This window comes from Amphiprion ocellaris, chromosome 20 (assembly GCF_022539595.1).
Source record: "Amphiprion ocellaris isolate individual 3 ecotype Okinawa chromosome 20, ASM2253959v1, whole genome shotgun sequence".
NCBI classification, from domain to species: Eukaryota; Metazoa; Chordata; class Actinopteri; family Pomacentridae; genus Amphiprion; species Amphiprion ocellaris.
This window is the reverse complement of record NC_072785.1, coordinates 6,897,190-6,911,324: the sequence shown is the minus strand read 5'-3', so window position 1 is coordinate 6,911,324 and position 14,135 is coordinate 6,897,190. Positions and strand designations below refer to the sequence as shown.

General features: G+C 39.1%; 1 protein-coding gene across 10 annotated transcripts in view; it reads left to right on the top strand.

Annotated features, from left to right (window-relative positions):
* The window catches only part of dtnbb (dystrobrevin, beta b), a 45,774-nt gene that overhangs the window by 12,331 nt on the left and 19,308 nt on the right, over positions 1-14,135 (top strand). For all 10 annotated transcript variants that reach the window (XM_055005927.1, XM_055005926.1, XM_055005929.1 and 7 more), the window contains exons 9-10: positions 654-820; positions 4,203-4,327. In XM_055005927.1, the coding sequence (XP_054861902.1) occupies positions 654-820; positions 4,203-4,327 (292 nt within the window). The remainder of the gene's footprint in view (positions 1-653; positions 821-4,202; positions 4,328-14,135) is intronic.

The window sequence follows — 14,135 nt, the reverse complement described above, 5'->3', positions numbered from 1 at the left end:
AATAGCATTTTACCATTGTAGCTCATCAGTTGGGAGCCACTTTCATTTACTTAATGTAGAATTAGGGATTCTGAGATGATTTATGAGGTCGGAACGACTAAAAACTAACGGTTTTGCAACAGATATTTGCATTAATGTTTTGGATGTTTTATTGATCATTTAATTTTTGGTGGAATATTTTATATTTTTTAAATACTTTGAGCTTCAAACAGTCATTTAAATGAAACCATCACAAGTGTTTAAATAGAAAACGTCTCTTTTGTGGAACTGCAAACAACTCATCGATGGCTGTAAGACGCTGCTTTAAAAACCAAGCCAAAACATTTCGGAAATGCTGGTTTAATCTCGAACTGAGTGCTGTATTTTATGAGTTTGTGTAGTCTCTTGTTTTGTAAAGTAACAACTAAATCTGTCAAATAAATGTGATTGAGTCTAAAGAAGATAATTTCCCTCTAAAATGCAGTGGAGAAAGTGTATAGAAACATAAAATGGATATTCAAAGTGGAAGCATCTCAATATTTTATTTAATTCATGGGTAAATTCACTTATTTATAGGTTGGCTGCCTCACAGAGTTTTTAGTTTGTGACCCTGACAGTAGAGACGTCACAGCTCTGACAGAAAATCCTCTTTGTTGTTGTGTTTGGACTCTCAGTCTTCCATCCGGTGGAATGTTCTTATTGCCGGAGTGAGAGCATGATGGGTTTCCGGTATCGGTGCCAACAGTGCCATGGCTACCAGCTCTGTCAAAGCTGCTTCTGGCGTGGCCATGCCAATGGTCCCCATAGCAACCAGCACCAGATGAAGGAGCACTCGTCCTGGGTAAGAAAAGAGCTCTGAATCTCTCTCATTTTTACATTATGCTGTCGCCTTTTCTGTACAGTCAGTATCTCTCTGAGAGCGTGGAGAGATTTTACAACATAGCAAAGCGTCTCCTTACATTTCATAGTAATCCAGGAGGGATTTTATGGGCTTTTTACTCATTTTGGCAAATGAAATTGTATTGATTAAATTTGCTGTGTTGCCGCATTCCCCTCCCGAAGCTCAATCAGTGTGTTATAAATTGAAACAAGGGGAGTCACAGGCGCCGGTTCCCAAATCCATTTCCCATCCCACTCGGATTTCTGCTCAGAGAAGAATGACTGTCTGTAGCTGCAGGACTGGAATGACATGCCTGAGCACATGAAACAGCGTCTCTAATATGACAAAAGCATTTATGACGTTTATCACATAGGTGGATGAATCTGTCCTGGATGTCGTCCTGTTTTTGTGGTGGGATTCGTATAATTCTCCGTCACATCTCTGACATTGTTTGCCGCACGCCGTTTGGTTTCCGAAATCTCCTGTAATGTTTGTTTTTTGGCATTTGGCAGCTTTTCCTTTTCCCTCCATCCCGATTAGTTGTCAGTATTGCTGGCAGCCATCCTTGTTGTGACAGAAAAAAAGGGCTGCTTATTTAGGAGTCCAGTGTTGTGTCCCTTCCTGTCTGTTACAAGTGCAGAATATACGGGTTTTCACTCTTTTTATCATGTTACATCTCAATACAAGGAAACTCGGTGTGCTTTTGTTAAAATACATAGGCAGAAGTCACCATAATAACCATCATATTCTCCAAAATTCCCCAAAAAGAATGAAAAATGTTGCATTTATAGCATGCACTTTACTTTTTGGTGGAAAAACAACAGTGCAGTGTTTCATTTTCACTCCAGACAAAGTGCATCAGCTTGGAATTTCACATTTCAAACTCTTACCTCCTAATATGTTGCAATAAACACGAGCGACACAAACAGAAATATACAAAATGACACATAATAATATTGAAATTAAGTCAAGTTAGCTAATATTTGACAGTTTCTCTCAAAACGGGCATCTGCTGTCGTCATACACACACATTCATGACCAAAATGTAATCAGAAACCTCAAGCTGTTGCAGTTTTGAAATGGAAAACAAACGGAAAAGTTCACCATCCAGACCCAAGCACTGGATCACTGCATCTCCTGCAGACCATGCTGGTGTCTCTGATGCAACATACAGCTAATGCAATATTATATCAACGTCTGTGCATCAGTCTTATCTGATGCAATCTGTGAAACTGTTGCCGTGTACTTAAGTTATTTGGACAGTTGCAAGTTTAAGGGGTGATATACTGCTTTAAAATCTCAGTTTACCTGTCGCTAAGTTGTGTCTTCTACCTGTCTTTTAGGTAGAAACTTAAGTCTACGAGCACAAAATCAGAAAATATTTTTTCCGAACCTTAATATTCAAATTAGTTGGGTAAATTTACACATCTAATATTATTGCTAGGTCTAAGCTTTATTATTTAATTTGTTGTTTCTCTGTTGGGAAGCACTTTGGCTGAGCATCTGTTGTTTTAACTGTGATATATAAATAACAGTGATTTGGCCTGACTGCTGTGATTTTACACTTAGAGGGAGTTTTCATCAGCACATTTACATCTTTAAATCACTTTGCAAAAGTGAGAAAAATGGAAAGAGCAGCTAACAATCAGTTTGAATCGGCACTTTATCCTTTGAGCCCCAAGCAGTTTCTTGGTGTTTTTTTGCTCCTGTCACATTTTTACTCACTGTGGGTTCATTTTTCACTGCAATATAAAGTCCTGCACCTCTATAGAAACAGCTCAACCACAGCTAGAAGGAAAGAGAACTCAGAGATGTCCTCTGTGGAAACACATGCTGCAGATCAGCCAAAAAGTCACTGAATTTTTGTCACCCAACTCTTGGTTTCATCTGAGTCCCAAGTATTTTCACAGTTGCACTGAGAACTGCAGAATTTTTTAAGTTTTTGAGGAATCTGGCTAGGGCAAACAATCTATTTTGACAGATATTTCATGAAATACATGAAGTCTCTTGATGAAACGCCACAATTTAAAGTTCAGATTTGGTAAATCTTTCTAATGGAACAGCATTCCACAGATGATTAGTTCAAAGACTTCTGAAAAGTTGAAAATTGGAAGATTCTTTCCTTTTGTACAATTTCTGGCTCTGATAAATTAAAAAAAATAAAACCTCAAAACTGCTAGCTGCATTTAGGGCTCAGAGGATGAAGTTTATTAGCAAAAAATACAAAGTGGACTAGTCTTATTTGTTATTCTTGTGGCATCACCTGTAAAAACCTTGAAAGCCTTGACTAAACTTAGTTTTTTCCCTAAATGACGGTGTGTGCTGTTTTTATTCCACCTTGAAGTAATTTATCAGTCTAGCATGTCGTGAGTGTTTCTACAAACTTGAACATGTGTCGAAAGTTACTATCCAAGAACAATATGGTAATGTTTAAATTAAAGGACACTGAAACTTCAAATATATCAGCACATACAGTTACAGTAGCAGCCATCAGAAACTATCCATCCATCCATTATCTATACACCGCTTAATCCTAATTAGGGTCATGGTGGGGATGGAGTCAATCCCGGCTGACTCAGGGCGAAGGCAGGGGACACCTGGACAGGTCACCTGTCTATCACAGGGCTACATATAGAGACAGTCACACTCACATTCACACCTATGGACAATTTAGACTTACCAATTAGCCTCAGCATGTCTTTGGACTGTGAGAGGAAGCCAGAGTACCCAGAGAAAATCCACGCATGCTCCATGCAGAAATATCCCGGGAAGGCCAGGACGCGAACTGGGGATCTTCTAGCCGCAACTCAAAAGTGCTAACCACCAAGCAACTGTGCAGCCCCTATCACAAACTAGAATAAGGCATAATATTGTCTCTCTATAGCCTGTTTAGGTCATATTACAGGTATGAAGTTGTACTGTATGAGTTGAAATTTTGAAAGTGCCTGAAAAGGTAAATAAATAATAAAAAATCTGCAAAATCAATTATTCACGACAGCTGAAGCCTAATTCAGTGGTGTTATTATTGTTCTATTGTCAGTGCATGTATATTTCTGCAGTCATAAAGCCATCTACAGTTGTCTGATGTTGTGAAACTCACAGGTAACCTTTCCTATTTTTCCTATAAATCCAATGTGATGTATGTTTTGGAGGGTGTAGGACAGTTTGGATTACAGCAGCTGATTCAGTTCTTCTTGGGAGTGCACTCCCACTTCTGACCCAGTAAACAAACTCTTAACCCAGTTATGTAAATGCCTCCTGAAGCAGCTCAAAGCTGTTACAAACAGCAGCCGATGTAACAGAAAAAGTGACGCATCATCTGTTTGTGCTGCCCACTTTACAGAAGTCTCCGGCCAAAAAGCTGAGCCACGCCATCAGTAAATCTCTGGGCTGCGTCCCGATCGGAGAGCCGCCGCATCCTGTGTTCCCCGAGCAGGCCGAGAGACCGCAGGAACTCACCCACACAGTGTAAGTACCACGTATCGGTGTCATTATCGAGGGGAGACCCAGCTGATTAGTTGATTAACAGCCCAGCGAGAGCATGATCTACACTCTGTTCCCATCCATGTTTCCATTTCACCGCATGACTGATGCTGTGCCATCTCACTAAGATGTCAAAGCCCCTGATTATTTGCCGACGTGGAAACGCTGATATACTACGCAGGTTGCTCACATCACAGGCATCTCCATCAGTCTGTTTGGCAATGAAACGGGTGATGATGGCATAAATCTCGCATTCCCGGCTTTGAGGCTCCTGGAAGTCATTATAGGAAACACATTATATTCTGCTGCTGTCTTAAACCCTGCACACTCATTTACATTTCACTTGAAAAATAGTACAATTTCCATAATCAATCCCACCGCCGAGGTACATCCACGTAGTCGCCGAGGTCACTACGGTTCTTTTTCTCATCATCGCCGCACTTGATGCCACGAAATCTAATAATGTTTCAGATTTTTGAAAAAAAGAAAGTGATTCACGATTTTCGATTGTTCGTGGCGTTAACGGGATCACAGGAAATCTCTCAACTTTCTCATTTGAGCTTTCAACATTTCCCAGTGCACATTTCATAACAAAATCCTGCTTCACATGCCAGTCACGGCCATAAATCTAAGCTGTCTGTATATTCTTTCGCTGCCGGCAAGTGTCAGTGAGTAATTGATGGTGAGCTGCATCACAGGGGAGAAAGTCGCTCAGTAAATGCCAAGAAAATAGACACAACGTAAATACATTCGCATGATTTTTCTGTTTCCCTGCGTGATAGACACCATCATCTCTGAATCACATCCAGGCTCTGCCCACTGGCAAGAGGATTTCTTTACTTTTTTCTGCATTGTGCCCAAACTTATGCATTTAAGATGAAGTTTACATTTGCATAAATTTACAATTCATCACAATGTGGAGAATCAACTGTCGACCCGGATGTTTTCCTCCGACCGAGAGATGAGGCGATTGGATTAGCCCCGTGCTGTATAGGCTGTGTAGCATGAAATTACATCACACAAGTAGATTAATATTGATAAAAATAAAACTTGAGGCTAAAACTAATTTGGAGTACGTCTCTCCACTGCCCCCAGCAAGCAGTAATCCGTGTCATTTCTCGCCTTTTCTTTTTTTTTATGATGTTGATAATTTCTGAGAAAATATTGAGTTCTGTAGTGGAGAATGCATTCTGGGCTCTTGGGTTTTTTGGATTTTATAGCACAAAAGTCTTTTATTGTAATTACTGAATATGCTTTACTGTAAAAAGAAAGATTGTTTTGCAGTGGGATGTAAGTACAGTTTAAACAAGTGCAGTTTTGAAGAAGTTGTATTTTGATTATTTAGATTTTGTGCTACTTTGGATGCAAACATGGCACTTAAACCACAAGAGTTGTGTAATATATCATTTCAGCAGTAACACATGTTGCAACTTATTTTGGTGCTTGATAGAAAAAGAAAATTGGTGATGAATCTACAAGAGAACTTTTTCTTATAGAACCTAATTTACTCCCATTTAAGGGTTCTTGGATCCAGTTTTTTCGCTTTATTTACATGACACAGAGTTTGTGAGCATGCAGGATCCACGTGTGCACAGAAAAAATGAGCGAGGAACATGTTAGAAACACTGAAAAGGGAGGTTTGGTTACCAACAGTAATGCAACGCCAGTTGTATGGAGATATTTCAGCAACAGAAAGCATGATGCCAACCTAAAGTAGTCACTCTGTCAGGGGTGTTTTGCAGTTGTTGCCACTACTTGATTTAAATCGGCACTGTATGGTGAGCGTAAATCCTGATATGTATGCCATTCAGAGCAAAGACACAATCATCAATTTTTTAGAACAATTCCTGCTCGACCATCTATGATTTGCATGAAATTTTTTTAGCATAAAATATGGTATGGTAATAAGATATTGTCGTTCAAACAACCTCAAATTTCAATGTGCAAAACAATGTACTGAAAGTGGGTCGATGGACAGTGTTTTTAAAAAATGTCTCAAAAAGTACTTGATCTAGCTACAATTTCAAAGATGGTATTTTAAATATCCATAGCTTATGGTAAAATAGTTTCAAGCAAATCAGAGATGGTCGAGCAGAAGAGCCTTGATGATTTGAGATTCATGAATCCAAAACTATTCTGGATGCCTTTGCTAGTGTTCCAACATATAATTAAGATTTCAAAGCTTTTTAAAAACTAAATTAAAATTTTGATGCAGATTCACTCAACTACAGGATCAGCAATGTCATCCTAGAATTAATAATTCTTCCCAAACTGTTATTTAAGTCATCTGCCCAAAATTCTGGTACATTTTCATATACTATCCATATGGCAAAAAAACTAAATATCCCAATGTCATTTTTTTTCCAATGTCATGCAGCCAAATTACTTCACTGCAAGTATGTGAAAGTTATAGTTGCTGTTCAGAGTAAGATTTTCCATAAAGCGTTCACACTTTCTGACCACTTCATCAGTTACACATTGCTTGTATTGAGTTGGAGCCCCTTTAGCCTTCAGACTTGACTTAGGCATAGATTCAACGAGGTGCTGGGGACTTTCCTCACAGGTTTTGATCCATATTGACTTTCAATTGCTACAGAATCCTGGGCTACACCTTGATGATGCGAATCTCCCGTTGCACCACATCTGAAAAGTGCTCTGTTGTGTTGAGCTCCGGTGACTGTAGAAGCATTTTCAGTACAGTAAACTGACTGTCATGCTCTAGAGACCAGTCTTAAGATGTAGGAGCTTTGTGACATGGTGCCTTAATCTACCAAACATAGCCATTAAATGATGATACATATGACCACAGCTGGTCTTTTAATGGCTACTTTCAGCAGGACCTTATGCCGTCTTAGAGAGGTTTATTGTGAGCAACAACACTCAGGAAAGCCGTGGTGTTTAAATGATGCTCTTTTGTTACTAAAAAATCCAAAATGTGCCAAGAAAATATCCCCCGAACCATTATGCCATCAACAGCAGCCTGAAGTGTTGCTACATGGCAGGATGGATCCATGCTTTTATGTTGTCAAAGCAAAATTCTGCCCCTTTCATCCCAACGCCAATTTTCTATTGTCCAAATTCGTTGAGACATTGTAACCTCAGTTTCTTGTTCTTAGCTGACAGAAGTGGCACCTGGACTCGTCTTGTGCTGCTGTAACCCAAGTTTAATGTGCCTAGAAATGCGTTTCTACATTTTTTATTTTTTTGGTTGTAATAAGTTGTTGAGTTACTGTGACCAATCTGTCAGCTCAAACCAGTCAGGCAATTCTTCTCTTACCTTGTTTTTTTCTGTATTTGGACCATTTTCTGTAAACCCTAGAGATGTGCGTGTGTGAAAATCCCAGTAGATCAGCAGAAGCACTCAAACCAGCCCGTCAGTCACCAACAACCACAAGTGTTCAAAGTCACTTACATCACCTACTTCTGATGCTCCTTTTCAATTGTAGTGGATTCTCTTGATCATGTCTACATGCCTAAATACACTGAGTTTCTGCCATTAGATTGACTGATGAGCCGCTTTAAATAGCAACTCAATACAGTAATGAAGTGGCCAGTGAGTGTATATTACAGTCTAATGATCTGGTTTAGCTTCATTTAAATAACTCTTATAATCCAAATAAATCCAATTTTAGCAAAGCCAAAAACAAGAACGAACCTTACTATTTATATTAATGTCAAAATGTCCAGCTTCTTTTCATGCCTTGTCTGTATCTAACTGTTGTAACATTTAAATTTCTGATGAGGGATCAATAAAGTTTATCTTATCTTAAAATATAGCATAATAAAGTTAAAACTATCTTCACCGTAAACAGCTATAACAGTAAAATAATGTTTTCGTAGTTATAATAATGCAATGCATGAAATTATACCACTTCTTGGGATTAGTTTTTAAAAATATAAAGTACTTTTTCTAATACTTGCTTTTCTTAGAATTGTAGATGGAGCATTTTTACTTCTGATGAGTGTTTTTAGATGGTTGTTCTGGTATATTTAATGGAGTAAAACCCCTGGATACATGCCTCAACCATTGGTCCTTTGATGCAGCTCAGAATATATACTATATGTGATTCCTCTAAAATGGAAGTTTTTGGTCATTATTTCCTGGAACTTACTATATTCTTTTTAGGACTTTAATGGACAAAGTGCATTTTCATGCTCCTACAGACGGCATTTCAAGGTTGGTGGCTCTGCATGTGCGTGTTCGCTGACTTTTAGGATAATGGATGTGACTGTTGACCCCGTTACTGGTTTCTATGTGTTTTAGCCTCTATTGTTATGTCTGACGCATGGAAGGTATTTACCAAAAGTCCCTGCCTCCTTTCACCGATGGAGGAAAACAAAAATCTATTTTTGGTCGCAGCAGCATTTATGTTTTTATTTGTGTGTGGTGATGAAGTAGCGCCTCTCATCAGCCGTGCAATGAAAAGATGTTTTTAAACCTGACAACCCTTCAAAACACGTATTCATCACTGACTGCCATTCTCAATTTTGGTTCAGATTGAATGCTTCCATATTTAACTGTGCCTGTCTTCAAACTGGCAGACAGATATATTGGCAAATCAACAGGCCTGTGTGTAGGAAAACACACACTTGCAGTGGAAAATATACACAGTTTTTCAGCAGTTTTAGAATATGACGAACAATATGAGGTTACATCTTTTATAATACATTAAAGGTGACACCATTGTCATAACAGTCCACTAAATACGGAGCTTCAACAAGCATCTGGTTAGCCTAGCTTAGCATAAAGACAAGAAATGGGAAAACTGAGCTTGGCTTTGTCTAAATGCAATTAAATCCACCTAAAAGTACTTTAAAAGCTTGTTCTATTCTGTCTGTGTAATCCACACTGTGAAAATGACAGTTTATGGTACGGACAGATCAATCATGTCTCCCTTAAATCTGAAGCTACAACTATAGAATGTAGCTTAGCATAACATACAGACATGACATATTAGAACTATTAGCTTGGTTCTGTCAAATGTAATAAAATCAACCTAAAAACATTTCTAAAGCGCTTTAGCGTGTTATATATGACTTGTGTACTCCATAGTGTGAAAACTACTCTCATGTATTTGCTAAAATCTGAAGCTATAGCTATATGATTTAGCCTAGCTTAGCATACAGACGTGAAACGAGAAAACTATAAGCTTGGCTCTGTTAAGATATAATAAAATCCACCCAAAAGCACCTCTAAAGCTCTTTAGCGTGTTATATTTTGTTTGTGTTATCCGTAGTGTGAAAACTACTCTCATGTATCTGCATTAAGTCTGAAGTTACAGCGATAGAATGAAGCTTAGCTTAGCATAAAGACAAACTGGAAAACTATTAGCTTGTCTCAATCAAAATGTAGTAAAATCCACCTAAAAACTCCTCTAAAGGTCTTTAGGATGACATTTATTATTTGTGTAATCTATAGTGTGAAAATGACAGTTTGTGATTATGAATAAATCGATACTACTCTCATTTCTCTCCATTAAATCTGAAGCTACAGCTCTATGACTTAGCCTAGCTTAGCGTAAAGACTGAAAATGGGAAACAAGGCAGCCCGGTTCCATCTGAAGGTACTAAATCTGCTACTGGCAACTCTTGAAGTACTAATTTAAATGTTGTATTCTAAGTGTTTAAAGGTGGAGTCTGTGATTCTCATGAGAGATCGTTGGTATTTAGACAGTTAGCATATTTAACTTTGCTAGGCTGTCGCATTTTACTCGCTGTCTGTGGCCTCATTTTTCAATGCATTATAAAGTCCTGCACCTCTGTGAAAACAAAAATAACTAGAGAGAACTCACAAATGTCACTTGTACACAATTACACTTTTAGAATACCATAAATCCCCCAAAAAAGAAACAAAAGAGTTTAATTTACTTATTTTACAATAACTGAAAAAATCTGGAATAAACATGTACATGTTTCCATGTTCCCACAGGTGTTACCAACATTGGTGAAAAACTGGTAACTCTGCATACTATTGATATTTTACTAATTATATTTTAATTAGTTTCCACACTTGTCTCACATGTGAACCACAGCCTGCAGTTCAACCAAATTCACGATTCACTGGATGTTTGTCATGTGAGAGCTGGTTTGCTGTCAAGCCACTAAAGACTTCACAGTTGTGCCAAGAAGTGCAGAATTTTTTGATTTTACAGAATCTGTTTAGTGTAAAGAGCTTATTTTTGGCAAATTTATTTAAACAAGACATGCAGAATGAAGCAAATTTGACAAAATATCACGATTTTAAGCTTAGATTTGGTTGTTTTTTCCCCATAGAATGCAACATCAGACATGTTTAGTGCGAGGAGCATCAGAAAATTTCTTAAAAGTTTTTCTTTTAGTATTTCTGTCTCTGACAAATGGTGTAATTTTGGCAATTTTTTTTGTTTAAGTCTTTAAACAAAACAGGTTTTTGGCTTCAGAGTGTTAAAGTCCCTCTTGTTCCTTCTGGCTCCTTCGTATTCCCGACATGCATGAGGAATTATCTGCTGAATCTGTCAAAAAAGTGTATAGGATTCAAATCTCATACTCCGCCTTTAATAATAAATACAAGAAAAAGAAGTGTGAAAACTACCATTTCTTTTATGCTGGTTCATTTCTTGGCTGTGGTTCTGAGACTCATGAAATTCCTCAGAAGTGGAGATATTCCTTTTAATCCAACATGCCAGCTGTAAATCTTCTACACTCTTCTTAGCCTTGAGCAACAAAGTAAGAAGAACTGGCACTAATGGAATAATTCTTATTTGTTAATGGTCAATTTAAAAGAAATTATGACTGAATACAGTAATTATCTACATACCCTTTCCAGTTCCTCCGTGGGCCACAGAAATCTTCCCCTCAAACTGGATCCCTCAGATAATTAGTCACGGGAAAACTGCCAGGCCTCCAGTTTTACTCCTCACTGTCTTCATTTTTACTGGTGCCACATAAGAAAGAGTGAGAGAAATGCACTGTTGGTATTCTAAAACTAGTGTAGCCAGCTACTTGTCAATCCTGATGAATGTTATCAGCGAAGAGGTGTTATTTCATGTTGTAAACCGGGAGACATCCATCAGCGGCATCTCTCAGGTGTGTATGCGGGTGTTTGAGGCTTCTGTGAGTGACTAATAATGGCAGAATCGGGGTAAAGTGTCAGGTTTGATCAAAATGTCCAAATCGAACGGACATGAGTCTCCCAGTTGTCCAAACACTCACATTGTCTTCAGACAAAGTGCAGCTATTCTGATACTGTTTTGAAATATTTACTGGCACCCAAAAGTGCAGACTAACAGTGAGCTGATCTGTGAGGTTTTTTTTTTCTTTCCTTCCACTCAAACTGTCAACGAGATTCTTGGGGATTTGTGTTTTGAAGGAGTTATAGGTTTGGGGATGCACTGTCTGTCTCGGAAAACTTTAAATCTAGGATACGGCTTCTTACCTTCAGACTTAGCACCGCTTCTGCCGAAAGACTTTAAGCACCAAAATAGACCGGGAGTGGAAAATAGGCATCTTTTGCATTAATGTGGAACACACGCTATAGCTTCAAATAGCAATTCTCCACTCTCTATATAATCCCTGGAAATCCATTAACATTTTAAAACGCCTCCCTCTGTTTTTTCGCTCCTTTTTTTTTTTTAAATTCTCCGGTTCAATGCAAATTCCATCAATGTCATTAGAATGGAGAGAACAGTCATGTAATTCACTTTCCTCTGAGCGTGATCCATTGGGTTTTTATGGCCGAGGTACTGAAGGCCTCGCGGAGGGGGGGGGACAGGAGCACCGTCGCCAGCAGGAGAAGAGAGGATGCTTCGTGTTATTATTTTTAGCCGATTGAAGGCAGCCGCGCTTCGTCAGAAATAAGGTGAATGCGTGAGGCGCCACTCGACTTAATTCCCGCCCGTAACCCTGCCAGCTTCCACTGTCATTCTCTGCACGCAGGTAACACGAGGCTTAGCGCAATGCAGACTTTGATCTCTTAGCACCTAAATGTTGTGTCAATTCACTCCCCATTTGACCTCTGAGGCGCCGGATGAACGTCTGGACTGTGTGTCCTGAATCAGCATTTGGTGACCCAGAAGGCTGCAGACAGCAGTGTGAAGGATGCTGGGGAAAACTAAAGTGCTACTTTAATGCTTTTACTTAAGAAGATGCCCCCCCCCCCCTTTTTTTTTTTATTTATATTGCACCCTGCAAGAGTTATATTCTCAAAAAGGCGTGGTGATTATTTATAGAATTCTACCTGTGAAGAAGAGCTTTGACTTATGTAACTCGCTGAAGGTAAAGGGGGGAAGAGTTAAGATATGCAAATGCAATTATAGTAGAGGCCAGTTTGTTACACGCTTTCCCACAGAAGGGATGAGGGTAGGTTTTTTTTTTTCTTAGAGATTGCAATTTTAAGCAAATGGCATTTCCCTAATTTCTAGTGTTAGAGAGAGAAGAGAGGGGGGTAAAAAAAAAAGACAGAAAAGAGAGAGAGGAGAGTGTGTGAGAGAGAAAATCTATGTCGTCATAAAGTCACATGACCGCCGAGTTTCCTTGGAGACAGCAGCAGTGTAGTACATTGAGATGCTCGCCCGCTCAGTTGAGGGCAGATCAGGCATCTGGCAACAGCGGCGGTTGGATGTATTTTGCCAGCCAGGCAGGTGCTTTCTCTCCTCACAGAGGTAAGTGCAGGCGCCTCGTGTCTCGCCGTCTGTCTGTCTGGATGCCTGCTATGGGATGAAAACAGTTTTCACATGGGGCTGGGAGTGTTTGGAGGGACTGGAAGGCGGCATGTGCAGGTCTGAGTAGTTCCCGTTATTGCGTGAATTATTGCAAGAGATGTCTTTTGATTCTATGTGGCTACTCTTGAGGGGAAATGTAAATAATGAAATAAATGCAAAAAAAAAAAAAAAAAGCTTAACCTGCTCTTTGAGTGTGCACATTAATGCAGGAAATGTGAGCTTGAGTTTGTGAACAACAAGAAAACACCAAAAAAAAAGCTGCACATTCTCTGCTTTCTGTTTAGTTTTGAGTTAAAGCCAAAAAAAAAAAAAAAAAAACTCTCAGTGGCTCATGCTGATAACAGTATTTTGCTCAGTGTGGATATAAATAGATTGATTTGACTGAAAAGAAAAATGCTGATTGCACAAATAAGCTGAATAAGACCCATTGCTGTGCCTTTCATGTGATAATGAGAGCTTTAAATAAAACAGTCACTTATAGTAGAATGAAGGCTGAGAGATGCGAGGTGCAGATTAAAACGGGATGCAAGTACACAGGCATGGAAATCCAGTGTTTGATTGGTTTGTTATTTTCCACCTGAGACGTGCAGGGTGAATATTTTGATCCGTTAATGAGACTCTGTGGTCCGGGGCTGGTTTCGGGGGGCTCCGGCACCGATTCAGCCGCCAGATGGACTCCATTGCTTTGTTTACTCTCACAAATTACCTCCCACAATGTCACCTTTCCCTAGTTTTTCACAGACTCCCGGTTTAATTAGATTTCTTGTCTGCTGTTGTTGCTCTTGCTCGTGTTAATTAGGTTTAAGCTAATAGCCCCCAAAAACATCTAAATTGCTGTTTCCCCCCAGAAAAGTCAATTATTTCACAACAATTTTGAGCTAACTGGAGTACAGCATGTTATTGCTTGTTTTCTTTGTTTTTTTGCGTTTATAATGATCCCCTGCCTCCTCCTTTCTCCCCCTCTTTGGTACAGTTGGATTAAATTGAAGTCAGGATCGCTGATTCATGATTATTAATAAAATGCAAATGCCCTCTCCTCCATTTCCCCCAGTGACAAGCACCACAGGCCTCTGCAGTGTAGCATTAAAGACCTC